This window comes from Sus scrofa, chromosome 2, assembly GCF_054392235.1.
Source record: "Sus scrofa isolate SSC_HxYL_T2T_F1_AM1 chromosome 2, Sscrofa_HxYL_maternal_Yorkshire_Landrace_v2.0, whole genome shotgun sequence".
NCBI classification, from domain to species: domain Eukaryota; kingdom Metazoa; phylum Chordata; class Mammalia; order Artiodactyla; family Suidae; genus Sus; species Sus scrofa.
In genome coordinates this window covers 72,687,339-72,705,181 of record NC_139384.1, presented here as the reverse complement: position 1 = coordinate 72,705,181, position 17,843 = coordinate 72,687,339, and the positions used below count along the sequence as shown (strand labels likewise).

The 17,843-nt window shown below is 36.7% G+C and overlaps 2 protein-coding genes across 2 annotated transcripts; both read left to right on the top strand.

The window, feature by feature from the left end:
• On the top strand, positions 1 to 933 carry LOC110258521 (olfactory receptor-like protein OLF4). Its single transcript, XM_085015264.1, has one exon. The coding sequence runs from the start codon at positions 1 to 3 to the stop codon at positions 931 to 933; it is 933 nt and encodes a 310-aa protein (XP_084871390.1).
• A 13,705-nt stretch (positions 934 to 14,638) lies between these two features.
• On the top strand, positions 14,639 to 15,571 carry LOC100738217 (olfactory receptor 7A17-like). The gene has a single exon (XM_003480768.2). It carries the CDS (start codon positions 14,639 to 14,641, stop codon positions 15,569 to 15,571), a length of 933 nt encoding a protein of 310 aa, XP_003480816.2.
• The last annotated feature ends 2,272 nt before the right edge of the window (positions 15,572 to 17,843 follow it).

Genomic DNA, 17,843 nt, shown 5'->3' with positions numbered 1-17,843 from the left:
ATGGAACTAGGCAATGATACACAAATTTCAGAATTTCTACTTCTGGGGTTTTCAGAAGATCCAGAATTGCAGCTCATCATATTTGGGATTTTCCTCTCCATGTACCTGATCACTGTGTTTGGAAACCTGCTCATCATCCTGGCTATCAGCTCAGACTCCCACCTCCATACACCTATGTACTTTTTTCTATCCAACCTGTCCTTTGTAGACATCTGTTTCACTTCCACCACCATCCCAAAGATGCTGTGGAACATCCAGATGCAGAGCAAAACTATCACTTATGAAGGCTGCATCACACAGATTTATTTTCTCATCCTCTTTGCAGTGTTGGACATCTTTCTCCTGACTGTGATGGCCTATGACCGCTTTGTGGCCATCTGCCACCCCCTACACTACACAGTCATCATGAACCCTCGGCTCTGTGGACTGCTGGTCCTGATGTCGTGGATCATAAATATCTTAAATTCCTTATTACAAAGCTTGATGATGTTGCGACTTTCCTTCTGCACAAACTTTGAAATCCCCCACTTTTTCTGTGAACTCAATCATATGGTCCAACTTGCCTGTTCTGACACCTTTCTTAATACCATAGTGATGTATTTTGCAGCTGTCCTGCTGGGGGGTGGTCCCTTTGCTGGTATCATTTACTCTTACTCTAAAATAGTTTCCTCCATACGTAGAATCTCATCAGCTCAGGGCAAGTATAAAGCCTTTTCCACCTGTGCATCTCACCTCTCAGTTGTCTCCTTATTTTATTGCACGATGTTAGGAGTGTACCTTAGCTCTGCTGCTACTCACAGCGCACATTCAAGCTCGACAGCCTCAGTGATGTACACTGTCATCACACCCATGCCGAACCCCTTCATCTACAGTCTAAGGAATAAAGACATGAAGAAAGCTCTGAAAGCATTCTTTGTGAAGGGAACTGTATAAGGGTCAATGGTCCTAAAATTTAAGATTCTCCTGTTATTGAAGTGTTCAAAGCCTCAAGTCAGAAATTGTCAATTTCTTTTTCTTTTTTATGGCTACACCCACAGCATATACAAGTTCCCAGGCTATGGATCAAATTAAGCTGCAGCTACCAGCCTACGCTACAGCCATAGCAACACCAGATCCCAGCTGCATCTGCAGGCTTTGCCATAGCTTGTGGTGATGCTGGATCTTTAATCCACTGATCGAGGCCAGGGATTGGATGGAAGCTGTGTCCTCGAGGAAATTACATTGGGTTCTTATCCCACTAAGTCACAAAGGGAATTCTCCAAGTTTTAACTTTTTAAATCAAACTATGGAAGTAAAACTTTCTCTTTTTAGACAAATAAATTCTTGGACTTTCCATTTCTTTGACTGCAACTTCTCTATTAAATTTATGTAACTCACTTTATTAAGCTCTCTCCTCTCTCTGACATCCAACAGCTTTTTCCTTGTTTTATTCCTACTTTCCCAAATTTACTTCAACAATGTATTAGAAATATTTGGGTTATTTATTTATTTATGCTTTTTAGGGCCACACCCATGGCACATGGTGCTTCCCAGGCTACAGGTCTAATCAGAGCCATGGCTGCCAGCATACACCACAGCCACAGCAACACAGGATCCAAGCCATGTCTGTGACCCACACCACAGCTCACAGCAATGCTGGATTGTCAACCCACTGAGTGAGGCCAGGGATCGAACCTGCAACCTCATGATTGCTAGTCGGTTTCATTTCTGTTGCACCACAAAAGGAACTCCAATATTAGAAAGTTTGGAAACTCCTATTTACCTAATGAGACAACATGGGTATGGATTTTTTTATAACTTTTCTCAAGTGACATATGTCATAGCAAATATTTTTTCTTTTATTTTTTTAAAAGAAGTGTCTTGAGTTGTACTAATCCTATCAAAACCCTAAGGCAACTTATATATTTTATAACAGAGGAAAATCAAAGATACTATTTTCACTTTTATGCTCAATATTCATTTGTATGTCACTATCTTAACTTCTCTTTCTTATAATTTAGACTGTCACATACTACTGTGACTTGTAGCAGGTAATTGTTTTTTATTCCCCTCGTTAAGATCCTGTTCTTAGTGCCCGCAATGCCTACCACAGCCATTGTCAAAATGATCATCAGTTACATGTCCGCAAGTGAAGTCCTCATTGAGACCCAAGTCTGTTTGTTTGTTTGTTTGTTTTTGTCTTTTTGCCATTTCTTGGGCCACTCCCTCGGCATATGGAGGTTCCCAGGTTAGGGGTCTAATCAGAACTGTAGCTGCTGGCCTACACCAGAGCCACAGCAACTTGGGATCCGAGACCTACACCATAGTTCATGGCAATGCTGGATCCTTAACCCACTGAGCAAGGCCAGGGATTGAACCCACAACCTCATGGTTCCTAGTCGGATTCATTAACATTTGTGCCACTATGGGAACTCTAAGACCCAAGTTTTAATAATAGATTGACCTGGAGTTCCCATTGTGTCTCAGGGGGTTACAAACCCAACTAGATTCAATGACAATGCAGGTTTGATCCTTGGTTGGCCTCACTCAGTGGGTTAAGGATCTGGCATTTCCCTGAGCTGTGATGTAAGTCACAGATGTGGCTTGGATCTCATGTTGCTGTGGCTATGGTACAAGCTGGTAGCTGCAGCTCTGATTTGACCCCTAGCCTGGGAACTTCCATATGCCCCAGGTACAGCCCTACAAGCCAAAAAAATGTAGATTGACCTAAAATGACCTTAGAATCACAGGTGACCTTCAACATGAAGAAGCAAAATTATAATCCATACATTGTAGTACTACACTAAATATTTATTTTCCATGCTGTGTATTTACTCATTGGAATGTGGAGAATTGGCGTGCAGGCATACGGGGAATTTTACACATATTAGTGAAAATTGGCATTTTTCTATTTTTTATTGAATTATCTTCCTATTTATGCTTGTAAACTTCCATGCAACCTGTATGATTTCTTTCAACCTGTCTGATTCTTTTCATTGTTCTAATGGAAATATATTCTGCCTTCTACATTTTGTCATAACTGCAAGAGGGGTGGTGAATGATCATTATCATTATCCTCTGTTATATTTTCTGTTATGCTCAGGATTCCATTCATCTTTTATGATCAAAAAATGACTCAAAAGAAATCTTGAATAATATTCCATTGTGTATATGTGCCGCATCTTCTTTTTCCTTTCCTCTGTCTATGGACATTTAGGTTGTTTCTATGTCTCGGCTATTGTTACCTGTACTAGGATGAACATTGGGGTGCATGTATCTTTTATGGCTTCATCTGAATATATACACAATAGTTTGGAATAATCTATATGAGAAAAAAAGAATAGATATATGTATAACTGATTCACTTTGCTGTACATATGAAGCTAATATAGCATTGTACATCAAATATACTCCAATAAAATTTTTAAAAATAATAAAACTTAAAAAGACAATTCTTATATTCCTATACAACCATATGAATCAGAGTCACCAGCTTCATTTTTTTTTCTGCACAAATATACCCATCATTTCAACCTCTTCTGGTTATTGTCTGAACTATTACAGAGTAACCATGAAAGCTATCTCCAAATATAGGAACAAATGCCTAGAATAATCAGCAGCAATTATTATTGCCTTATTCTGTTCACTTTAATTATTGTATCAATTAGCTATTGCTGCATAACAGGTCATCCTAAAATAAAATGATTTAACATCATAACCTTTATTGCCAAATGAGACAGTAAGGTGTGGAGTTGTTCTGAGCACACTGATCTCTGAATGAATATATTATACTCAGTTCAGAGTTTCCACATTGCTTTTCTTTTTTATATTACCAAATATCAAGACTTTTAATAAAGCTAAAGAAATGAATTATTAGAAAATTATCAGTATATAACAAAAATGAACATACATGCAGCAGCCTCTGACCCAGTAATTTCACCCCCAGTATGTCCAAACAAAAATGCATAGATATTTAGCAGAAATTTATACTAGATCATTGAAAGCAGTACTCTTCATAGCAGCTCTAGACCGACTATTCAAATGCCTATCAACATTGTGATCTTTGCAGGATGGAATTCCATACAGCAATAAGAATGAACAATTTACAAATAAAGACAACCCTACAGATGCATTTCACAAACATAATCTACACTGCTTTTCTAAGGCTCATCCATGCTGTGTGTGGCACAGTGCCCTTCTCATTTGATCCAATATGAGCAGTTTATTCTATACCTAGTTTATCTTCTATTTTACAGAAAAAGAATGACAAGTATGAATTACTATAATTTACTTCTACTATTTCTATATCCATAAATGACACTTTTGGGGTTCCCGTTGTGGCTCAGCATAGTGTCCATGAGGATGCAAGTTCAATCCCTGGCCTTAATCATGTTGCCACAAGCTACAGCATAGGTCACAGGTGTGGCTCAGATCTGGAGATGCTGTGACTGTGGCATAGGCCTAGCAGCAGCAGCTCTGATTTGACCCCTAGCATGGGAACTTCCGTATGCACAGGTACAGCCTTGAAAAAGAATAAACAAATAAATAACAATTTCATTTCTACACAAGTAGAGGGGATTATCTCCTATCATTGCTCATTGTGAATCAGCTACTTATGCTCTAAATTCTGCTCTGATCCATGCATCCTTAGATTTCTAAGTGATTTATTGGAAAATAATTTCATATTACAAACTGCACAGTTTGAAATGATAAATAAAATGAATCATGGAGGAGTTCCCATTGTGGCTCAGCTGTAACAAAACTGACTAGCCTCCACTAGGATGGGTTAAGAATCTGGCATTACAATGAGCTGTGGTATAGGTCACAGACATAATTCAGATCCCACATTGCTGTGGCTATGGCATAGGCCAGCAGTTCCAGCTCCAATTCAACCCCTAGCTTGGGAAATTCCATATGCCACAAGTGTGGCCCTAAAAAGCAAACAAAATAACTAATTAAGTAAATGAACCATAGAAAATTATAGTATAAACTTATGTTTCTGTTTTCATATAATTTAGGAAAGGGCAAAATAACTTTAAAGTCTTTTTAACGTAATTGTGAAAATTTTATTCTCCTTGAGCTTCAATCCTTATTTTTGTAGGTAATGTGGGATAATAAACATAACTCCAGAGGAGGGCTTCAAGAAATAAATAAAATTACTATGGAATCCAAAGTAAATGTTTAGATATAAAGTGGTGTATTATTCTATGTGTCGTTATCTTTACACATTTCTCTTTCAAATAGGCATAATCATATGCATTATGACTCACAGAGATGTATTTGTGGTTTCGTACTTTAGGTAGAAAGGAAACTTGAGAGAAAGTTGGAGAGGATACAATTAAAAGCAGAACTGCTTGGATTAAAATGAAATTAAAAGAATGTAGAAGCTTAGACACTAATATTTAAATAGTAGAGGGGCTGGTCCAAGACAGCGGTATAGGAAGATTTTGAACTCACCTCCTCCCTTGAACACACTGAATCTATAGCTACATATGGAACAATTCCCTCTGAAAAAGATCTGAATACCAGGAAAACTGGTTTAGATCAAATGACAAAAGACCACATTAAGGCAGGTAGGAGAGGCTCAGATACTATCCTGCTAAAAACCCCACCTCTGTTGCAGCATCCCAACATCCGCAGGAGTCTTACAAATCCAAACCCTCTTCTTGAGGATTAAAAGGTTCATAGTCTACATTAGGAACCACAGTTCTTAAGACTTGCATATGGAAGATGAGCCTCCAAATTATCTGTTTTTGAAAAACATCAGGGCTTATGTCCATGAGACCCAAGGTGATGTAGCAAATGGAAAAACTGCTCTTTTTTACAGGGATTTATTTTTTATTAAAGTATCATTGAGAACTTTGTCTAGATATTCATGTTGCAACAGAAGAAAGGGTGGGGGAAAAATGTAATTGTAATGTATACATGTAAGGATAACCTGACCCCCTTGCTGTACAGTGGGAAAATTAAAAAAAAATATATTAAAAATAAAAAAAAAATTAAAAAATTAAAAAAGTATCATTGATTGACTGTGTTGTGCCAATTTCTGTTTTACAGCATAGTTACCCAGTCATACATACATATACATTATTTTTCTCATACTATCTTCCATTCAGTCACAAGAGATTGGGTATAATTTCCTGTCCTATACAGTAGGATCTCATTGTTTATACATTCTTTTCTTTTTTCTTTTAGGATCACGCCTCTGGCACATGAAAATTCCCAGGCTAGAGTTTGAATCACGGCTACAGCCACAGCCACAGCAATGCAAGATCTAAGCCATATTTGCAAACTACACTGTATCTTGCGGCAACATCAGATACTTAACCCACTGAGTGTGGCCAGGGTTCAAGCCCACATTCTCAGACACTATGTCAAGCTCTTAACCCACTGAACCACAATGGGAACTCCTGCCTATCCATTCTCAATATATTAGTTTGCATCTACCAACCCAAAACTCCAAGCCCTTCCCATGCCCTCCCCTTTGGCAACCACAAGTTTGTTCTCTGTTCTTATATTAAGTGAAGTAAGTCAGATAGAGAAAGGCAAACACCATGTGATATCACTTATATGTGGAATCTAAAATATGGCACAAATGAACCTATCTACAAAACAGACCCACAGACATAGAGAGCAGATTTGTTGTTGCCAAGGGGGAAGGGAGGAGGGAGTGGGATGGGATGGGAAGATTGGAGCTGATAGATGCAAACTATTACATTTAGAACAGATAAACAATGAGTTCCTACTGTATAGCACAGGGAACTATATCCAATCTCTTGGGATAGAATCTGATGAAGGAAGTATGGGAAAAATTATATATGTATATATGACTGGGCCCCTATGCTGTATAGCATAAATTGACACAACGTTGTGAACCAACTATAATTTAATAAATTTTAATAAAAACAAAAAATAAAATAAGTTGATATAATTTACCAAAGAGGTGAAAAATTTATACACTGAAAACCGTTAAGACATTGATGAAATAAATTGAAAGACAGAAATTCAAGGAAATATAGTTTGTGTTTATGGATGAGAAAAATTAATATTTTTTAAATGTGCATACTACCCAACGCAATCTACATATTCAATGAGTTTCCTAACAAAATTCCAATGTCATTTGTTACAGAACTAGAACAAATTATTCTAAAATTTTTATGGAATCACAAAAGACCATGAATAGCCAAAGCAACCTTGAGAACAAAGCTGCAAGTATCATACACACTGTTTTTAATGGTTTCCCTCGCTGTGCAAAATCTTTTGAGATCAATTATGTCCCATTGGTTTATTTCTGTCTTTACTATCATTATTCTAGAGGGTGGATCAAACAAGATTTGCTGCAGTTTATGTCAAAGAGCATTTTGCCTATGTTTTCTGCTAGGAGTTTTTAGTACTGGCCTTATATTTAAGTCTTTAAACCATGTTGAGTTTATTTTTGTAGATTGGGTTAAATTGTGTTCTATTTTCTTTGTGCGTGTGTGTGTGTGTGTGTGTGTGCGTGTTTTTAGAGATATGCCCAAGGCATATAGAGGAAACCAGTCCTGCAGAAATTGTTTCTCAAAAATGAGGTAAAATTAGTAAATGACATTCTATTAGGTTCAGATATCAAACAAAACATAATGCAATTATTGTACACATGACATCATGATCATCATGATCAGTACAGGTACCATTTGTCACCACACAATTGACTCCCTACCTATTGCTCCCCCATCACAATCCACCTTCCCTCTGAAAACCACCAACCTGTTCTCTGTTATCTATGACTTTTGTTTTATTTTCTTTATTCCTTTGTTTTGTTTTATAGATTCCATATACAAGTGAAATCATGCAGAATTTGTCTTTCTCTGTCTGGCTTATTTCATATGGCATAATACCTTCATGGTCCACCCATGTTGTCTCAAATGGCAAGATGTCCTACATTTTTTATGGCTGAGTAGTATTCCATTGTGTGTGTGTGAATGTGTGTGTGTATCAATGGACACGTATGTATCCATGGGCATTCCATATATTGACTATTAAAAATAATGCTACAATGAATATTGGGTATATATATCATTCCAAATTAGTGTTTTTATTTTATTCAGATAAAATACCCAGTAGCAACACCACCCAGGGTAATATGGTAGTTCTATTTACAAAATTTCCATTATTTTTCTCTATTTATAGTTTTTGTTGAAACTTTTTTTTTGTGATAATGCACCAGTTTGTATTCTCACTAGCAGTGTTCCAGTGTTTATTTTTCTCTACATCTTGCCAATACTGGTTGTATTCTTGTCTTTTGGATAATAGCTAGTCTAACAGGTGTGGAGTAATCTCTCATTTTGGTTTTGATCAGAATTTCCCTGATGATTAATGATGTTCAACATCTTTTTTTATACCTATTGAACATCTTTACATCTTTTGGGGAAAATGTTTATTTAAATTATTTGCCAATTTTTAAATTGGATTACTTTTTGATACTGAGTTGTTTGAGTTGTTTATTTATTTTGGACATTAACCCCTTATCAGATAACTGATTTGCAATATTTTCCTTCATTCTGTAGATTCCCTTTTAATTGCCTTGATATTTTCATTTGATATGCAGAAGCTTTTCAGTTTGATATAGCCCCACTCCTTTATTTCTGCTAATTTTACATCAATTTTAGAGGAACAATATCTGCAGCACTGGGTTCCTCCTAGAGACTCATGGGAGAATGTTTCCTTTCCAATTTCAGTTTGTATTGCTAGCTATTTCAAACTTTGAATCTTGGCCCTTTTTCCATCTTCAAAATCTCTTAACACCAAATATTTTGTGTCCATCTTCAACATTTAGAGGACTATTGTGATTACTCTAATCGACCTGGATCATCATGGCTCATCTTTTTATCTTAATGTCAGCTGATTAGCAACCATGTTCAATCTGCTAGCTTATTCCTCCCTTGCTGTAAAAAATAACATATTCAGGTACTTAAGAATAAAATATGGACATATGTTAGGATCTATTTTGATCATTATAAGGTTTTTTTTTCAGTTTTCTATAATTTTGTGTCATTCATGGACTGTTACATGAAAGAAGTAAACATGGAATTTACCAGAGCCTCTGAATTAATGAATATACTATTCCTTTAAACTTATATGCAAAACCATGTTCCTAAACTACCTGCTCTTAACTCTGTCACAGGATCACAACCTTACAACTCAAAGAGTAGTCCATAGACCAGGACCTCCAGCATCAATATCACCAAGGAAGCTTGTCAGAAAAAAAGACTCTCTTGGCCCATAAGACCTGATGATTGAGATTCTGCATTTGTAGTAGGATTGAAACTGACAGCACTGATGGCCTGAACCTAGCCAGAACACAGGCTGGGACTTGAACCCATGAGCCTGGACTCAAACCCAGCCTAAACCCATATTGGGGCTTAAACCCACAGTTTTAAATTAGAATCCTATGTCTGGACTTACTGAGGTTCAGGTTCTTTGTGCCTCCACACAGAAGGAATTCAGTAAGAGTCAAAGTGATAGGTAAGAAATAGATTTATTAGGATAGGATGCTTGTGAGAGATGCAAGCGGGCAGGCTCCGGTGGGCTACAGTTTATCATCCAGGGGGAATGGGGGTGGGAAAAGACCACCTCTTCCTTTCTGGGAGTACTAGCTCCTCCTTGGTATCAGGTAAGGTGTGTATTCAAATCATCAGAATGGTGGTTCTCAAACTCCTGCTCTTGGTCTGAATCTGAATGCAGGCCTAATCCCATTCCCCACCCAATGACCTGAGGCAATTCTCACACCTCCACTAGTCAAGCAAGACTGCCTTGTTCTGATGGTTTTTGGGGGGCAATTTATTAATTTAAAGTGATCGCCCAACATCCCCTAGATTTCCCTCTCTATAATCCTTTATGTAGTTATTCTACAACTACTTGTGCCTATTCCATTCCTATCAGGATTGTTGTTGATTCATGGGTACATTGGGTTGAATAATTACTGGTATAGAATAGGTTTTCTCACCATTTACTGTTGACATTTGAGCAGATCTCTTTTTTTTTGTGGGTGATTTTCTGTGGATGGGAGGTGTTTAGCAGCATTCCCTTAAGACAACAACATTCCCAGGGGAAAAATCACTTCTGAAAATGATTTTCAGAAAAATTGTTTCTGAAAATGAAAACCAGTGGCCTAGATTTTCAGTGGCCTAGAATCATCCTGGAAGAATGCAATCAAGGCCAATCATACACACAGACAGTAACTTTGAGCAGATCAGTGAACCCCTCTCCAAGCCCTACATCCGTGATGGTGAATGTAATTCCTGAATGTAGTTTCTCATTGATAAGACATTTACCAATATTTAATAAACCCTACATGTTTAAATCTCAGGCTTTATTTCATAAAAAGACAGATAGATGATAGATAGATAGATAGATAGATAGATAGATAGATAGATAGATAGATCGATCGATCTTATTAAATGTAAACATTTTGTAATGAAGGACTAAATGACTGCTCTGATCAAGAGATGAAAGAATGAAATTCCTAATTTCCTAATTGTTATGGCAAAAGTGTCATGAAGACAATACATGTAGTGCCTAGGGTTTATTTTCAAAAGAACTCATTTCTTGTTGGAAAGAAGAGAAATTTTCTGAAGATTCAGATTCTGCATCCCCACCACAAGGCAAAGATTTGAAAATACAAGAGAGCTAATCCAGATTCCTCAGTCTTAGAGAAAAGTCTAACTCAGAGTTGAGACAAGACACTGGGAGATTTAGAGATCTACAAGGTAGGAGTAAAAAAAAAAAATGGGACTCTTTTGACTTTACTTGATCTCTTGTGAGCAGAGAATCATTAGGAAAAAAATTTCTTCCTTCCAGAACAGTTTTCCACAGGGGAATTATGTGCTTAGATGTTGAAATATCAAGGGAGAAATGAGCCTAATGATCAGACATAGGGAGATGTAAATATCTCCACACCTGCAGTCTCAGCCCATGTAAATTAGGGCTGGAAAGGGTATAGATCTGTCTTTTGGTTGCTTGGTTGGTTGGCTGGTTGGCTGACTGGTTGGTTGGTTGTTTGCTTGGTTGGCTTGGAGTCCTAACTCAGGCTGAGGGACTGTAGCTTCACTCCTTCCTGCTGTCTTTCTGAGAACAGAGCCTTAGTTTCCATCATCATCATCCTGAGACAAATTTGGACAACCTTTCAGAGACCTTCCTCTCAGAGTTCCCATCTAGGTGAGTCCAATATAACCTGCTTGATTGTGATCAAGGAGGTCAGAGAGAAACAAAGTCAGCCACACTTACTTCTCATTTACTTGACAATTACCAATTCAACTCAGCCCAGAAACAAGAGATTGCTCTTTGTTTGTTTGCTTGATTGATTCATGTATTTATTTCAGGGGTTACATATTTCACACTGCAGCTATGCTGTACATGCTTTTAATCATTTTTCATTTTCTTTGTCAACAAATCTCTATTTTTCCAATGCTAGAAAAGCATATTGAGATTGTTAGACAATGGTTCTAATTGTGGTGTGATTTCCTCCCCCCACACACACACATGCATAGAGGACACATTAAGCAATATCCAGGGACATTTTTTTTGGTTTCACTCTGGAGAGGGATGGATAAAAACCACAGGTGCTGTAAACATCGTTTATGCACAGGGCAGAGCACACAACAGAGTATGATCTGGTCTAGAAAATCAGCAGGGCTAAGACTGAGAAACCCTGAGTTAAAGAATAAATTTGTAACATGTATAACTGTCTTAGGCTTGTTTTCCAATCTTGTAACACTTTAGGTTTTGCCAGCAAAATTGGAGAACAATTTCTGTTGCCGTTCCACCCCCCAACCAGTATGAGAGCTCCATAAGTTTTTTTCTCCTCAGGCTAATGGATGTGAAAGACATTTCCTTTTTTCTTAAACTATTGCTCAGTTTCAGCAAACTTTACATATTTGATCAGCATTTTCATTTGCCTATTACTATTTTATGTCCATATAATATTTGCCCATTCTTCTACAGTTTTCAGCAGTTCAAAAGATTATTTTTTCTCAATTGACATTGGGGGATATTTTTTATCATAAATTTTTTATTTTATTTAACTATATCTACCTTCTCACTTCTGAGTTTCTTGCTTTGTTGGAGGTGGTTTTGCCACCACTAATTTGTATGTGCAGTTCTAGATGTCCATCTAAAATGTATTGGTTACTCTTACACTGAGGTTGTATAGAACACCTCTTTTTGTATGATGTCTGAGGGAGAGGACCAACTTCATATTCTTCCAGATAGATAACCATTTAACAATTTGAACTTATCCAATTACATTGAAATATAACCTTGCCATATTATAAATGTCAATATGTATATAGAGAGAGACCTAATTCTTGATTGATTCAACAAATCATAGCTGAAAATCACTCTGTGTCAAAACATTCTAGGCATATTATCTGTTTTTTAAGTCTTTAAAGTTTTAATTATTAATCTCTGTTAATATCATTAATTTATTGTTATTTCACATCACGTTTCAGGTAACGTTTGACTTCCCATTCAGTTTTGCTCACTAGAGTTTGGAAACTCATTTTAACCTGGTTTCATTATCCCTTCAGTCTTTTCATTTTACAAATTTTCATACTCTTAGACGTCTCTCTGTATAAGCGTATATATGTTCATATATCTTTGTGAACACCAGAAAAAAATGAACAAAACAAGTGAAGTCCCTGCACTTTAGCATCATGCAGTCTAACAATGAGGACAGAGTACAATGAAATAAATGTGCTATGTCTTCAGGCACACTCGTATGAAGACAGTGATTCAGTATGAAAAGATATTTGTAATGGTGTGGACAGGATTTATAGAGCATGACCTGAGGATGTTTTACATGTTGGATGAACTCCAGATTCAGGATTAGGGTATGTCCATTGGGTTTGTCAAAAAAGGAGATTAAACCCAAAGCTCAAGAACAACAAATAGAAGCTACCACCTGAGAAAAGAGAGACAGGAACTGACTTCATCCCCTACTGAACCATATAAAAACCAATTGGTAAAAGAATTAGGGAATAGACACAGGAGAAACAAGCCTTCAACTGCTTGATACTAAAAATGCCCAACTTTTGGTGTATTTTACATATTTTCTTGGCATTGTTTCATCCCTTTGCTCATTTTCCTTTTTAAGGTACAATATAGGGTGTTTGACACCATAAAGATGTCACTCCTTTGGTCTTTTGGACAAGTTTATTTTTGTTCTCTTACTGTTTTTTCTGGGCATCAGGGGAATGTAATCAGGGTTGGAATGCTGCCAGGACCAAGGACTACTATTCTTTCTTACAACCTCCCAGTGACCACCAGAGCTGATTAGACCTGTTTCCTCCTCATCCATTTCATCTTTTCTCTCTTCCTGTTCATTGAACAGATACTTTATGTTTGCTTAAATAAACAACAGGAAAGAGCCATCTCCAGAATAGATCCCCAGACTTACATGTCCATAGGAAGCTTAAGAATTGGAATTTCTGGAGTTCCTGTTGTGGCTCAGTGTGTTAAGAACCTAACGTACTCTCTGTAAGGATGTGGGTTTGATCCCTAGAAACACTCAGTGGGTTAAGGATCTGGCATTGATGCAAGATGCAGCATAGCTTGCATATGTGGCTCAGATCTGGTGTTACCATGGCTGTGGCAAAGGCCTGCTCCTGAAGCTCCAATTAGACCTCTAGTCCAGGAAATTCCATATGCTAAGGTGCATCCATAAAAAAAAATGAATTTCTGGAAACCATTTCTACCTTATACAGGAAAGATATCATTGTTGCATTGACTTGTATCCATTCATAGTATGTTCAGTAAGACTGGCACTGAGAAAACCATGGGAAAAAACACAGTTCTGGAGGCCATGGTGTGTGTGTCTGTCATGTGTGTGTGTAGGAACAGTTCTCAGAACAAGGGTAGCAGGACTTATCTTCCAAGGTGATTCATACAAACTGGGGCCCAGAACTCAATCAAGAAATGCACTAAGGAAGGGATCAGTTTCAATTCATGGAACCCTTTTGCAACAAGATGAATTAGGTGCAAGAGGAAGTCCCTGTGATTTGGTGTTTCAGCAGTAGCAGAGAGGCCTTGCCCCTCCTCAACATGTGCGACAATCTCTCTTACCAATCTTTCCCATGTTCATTCACCTTGCAACACTGGCTTTGGTTTTTTTTACTTTAACATTGGAAACAAGCACTTTCCTCAGAATTTTGCCATGTACATTCTTCTGCTGGGCACACATGTAAACTAGTTCTTCTTTATACCTACTGTTTATTGCTTCATATCACCTGTCATCCTGAATGTTATATAATTTTATTATTTGTTTATATACTTTACATCTATGATCAAAATCTAATGGACTTTGTTCTTCAGACCTCATACTCATTGCCTAGGCAGTGCCTAAAACATGATCAGGTCTCATATTATATTCCTGAAGTTCATGAAGAATTTCTCATTAAGATGGTAAAACACCCAATTTTAAGGGAAAAGCTGAATGGGACAAAAATTCCATATCAGAGGGAGCATAAGGATCTCTTAAGTGAGACCGAATCCATATGCAAAATATTAAAATTAATTTTAACAACAAAATATAAACAGCAGCATTTAAAATATACAAGTAATGCCAATTTGTGCAAAAATTAGCCATTTTATATCCCTCTTTTCCAGAAGTCACTTCCTCTGCATGGAAACAGACAATGATACACAAATTTTAGAATTTCTTCTTCTGGGTTTTTCAAAGCAACCAGAATCACAGCCCATAATATTTGGGCTTTTCTGCTCCATGTACCTGATCACTGTGTTTGGAAACCTGCTCATCATACTGGCTGTCATCTCTGATTACCACCTCCACATACCTATGTACTTCTTCCTCTCCAAACTGTCCTTTGTAGACATCTGTTTCACTTCCACCACCATCCCAAAGATGCTGTGGAACATCCAGACCCAGAGCAAAGCTATAACCTATGAAGGCTGCATCACACAGATTTATTTTCTCATCCTCTTTGCGGTATTGGACATCTTTCTTCTAACCGTGATGGCCTATGACCGCTTTGTGGCCATCTGCCACCCTCTACACTACACAGTCATCATGAACCCTCGGCTCTGTGGACTGCTGGTTCTGGTGCCCTGGGTCATGAGTGTCCTGAATTCCCTGTTACAAACCTTAATGATGATGCAACTGTCCTTCTGCACAAATTTTGAAATCCCCCACTTTTTCTGTGAACTCAATCAGATGATCCAACTTGCCTGTTCTGACACATTTCTTAATACCATATTGATGTATTTTGCAGCTTCCCTGCTATGTGGTGGTCCCTTCTTTGGTATTCTTTGTTCATACTCTAAAATAGTTTCCTCCATATGTAGAATCTCATCAGCTCAGGGCAAGTATAAAGCCTTTTCCACCTGTGCATCTCACCTCTCAGTTGTCTCCTTGTTTTATTGTACAATGCTAGGAGTATACCTTAGCTCTGCTGCTGCTCACAGCTCACACTCAAGTGCAACAGCCTCAGTGATGTACACTGTCATCACACCCATGCTGAACCCTTTCATCTACAGTCTAAGGAATAAAGACATGAAGAGAGCTCTGAAAGCACTGTTTGTGAAGGGACCCATGTAAGCGTCAATTGTCCTAAAGTGAAGAAGCACCCATGATTGCAGAGGTCAAAGTCTCAGAGTCAGAAATTGTGATTTTTTTTTATCAAACTGTAGAAATATAATTTGTTCTTTTTAATTATTTCCTAGAATTTTCATTTCTTTGACTGCAACTTTTCTATTAAATTATATAACTCACTTTATTAAGCTTTTTTCTTTTTCTGACATCCAACAGATTTTCCCTGTTTTTATTCCTACTCTCCCAAATTTATTTCAACAAATCAGAAACATTTAGAAATTCCCATTCCAAATTTCCTAATGAGACAACAGAGATTTTTTCAAAAATACTTTTTCTCAAATGGCATATATCATACCAAATATATTTCTTTGATTTTACTAAAGAAATTATCTTGAGTTGTACTAATCCAATCAAAAATGTATGTTTGATGACCAAATAAATTTATATAATTTTATACAAGAGGAAAATCTGAGACACCATATTCACTTTTCACAAATATTCCTTTGTACATCATTGTCTTACCTGCTCTTTCTGATAATTTAGGCTTTAACATTCTACTGTGATTTATAACAAATCATTAATTTTTGCATGTTTTCTATCTTTCAAGTAAAAGTGAAATTCCATACATAAGTGAGTCTTTCTCTATCTGACTTATTTCACTCACAATAATACCCTCTAGATCCATCCATATTGTCTCAAGTGGCAAGAATTAATCTTCCAAAGGGTGAGTGTTACTCCATTGTATATGTGTATATCACACTTCTGTAACTATGTTGGTTATTGTAAATCATTTTGCAATGAACATTGCTGTGTACATTTCTTTTTAATTTAGTATTTTTGTTTACTTTTGGCAGATACTCTGAAGTGAAATTGCTTGATTATGTGGCAATTCTATTTTTAATATTTTGAGGAAACTCCATAATGTTTTCCATAGTGGATGCATCAAGCTACAATCTCAAAGCCAACATGCACAATGTTTCTCTTTTCTCCACATTATCACCAACATTTGTTATTTCTTATATCTTTGATGATAGATGTTCTAACAGGTGTGAAGCAATATCTCTTTGTGGTTTTGTTGTTCATTTCCCTGATGATTAGTGAGGTTGAAAATATTTTCATATGTCTGCTGGCCATCATTATGTTTTCTTTGGAAAAATTAGCTATTCAGATCTTCTTCCTATATTTTCCATCATGTTGGGTGAGGGGCTTTTTGATGTTGAGTTTATGAGTTCTTTATATATTTTGGATATTAATGTCTTATCAGGTATACCATTTGCAATTATCTTCTCCCATTCATAGGTGGCATTTTTATTTAGTTTGTGCCTTTTTATTTTGTTGCTTTTGTAGTTTTCTTCACTGTGAGAAGCTTTTTAGTTTCATACTGTCCCACTTCTTTATTTTTTTCATTTGTTTGCCTTGTCTAAGGAGTTAATTACTTATAGGAGCGGATACCCCATGGGCACCCAGAAGTGCCCACTTCCCCGGAGATATGGAGTGCACATTTGCACACAGGTCTAAGTAAAATAGAAATTTAAAAAAAAAAAAAGTAAAAAGGTCATAAATGCAAGAGTAGGTTTTCTAAAAGATAAAAAAAAATTGATGAATCTTTATCCATGACCACTAAGAAGAAGAGGGAGAGGAACCAAATCAGCAAAATAAGAAGAGAAAGAAGAGAAATAACAACTGATACCACAAAGATTTTGAAAAGTCATAACAGAATACTGTTAACAGTTGTAGGCCAGCAAAGGAAACCCTAAAACACCCACCCCAAAACTATTTAAAGTCATAAATAAATTCAGCAAATTTGAAGAATACAAATTAAGTTACAGAAATCTATATATTATACACTAATTTCTATATACTAGTAATGAAATATCAGTAAGATAGTTTTTTTAAAAAACCCTTTTAAAACAACATCAAAAAGAATTAACTATTCAGGAGTAAATTTAACCAAGGGTGTGAAAGACATACTCTAGAAACTAAAAAATCATTGATGAAGGAAATTGAAGATGACACAAAAAATGAAAAGATACCAAGTGCTCTTAGATGGGAATAATCAATATGGTTAAAATTGCCCTACTAACCAAAGCAAACTACAGATTTTAAGCAATCCCTATCAAAACACCCATGACATTTTGCAAAAAACAATAATAAATAATCATAAAATTTGTATGGAACCACGAAAGGCCCCCAAATTGCTGAAGAAATCTTGAGGGGAGAAAATAGCTAGAAGTAAAGCCATCCTGGACCTCCGACTATACTACAAAGCCACAGTAAG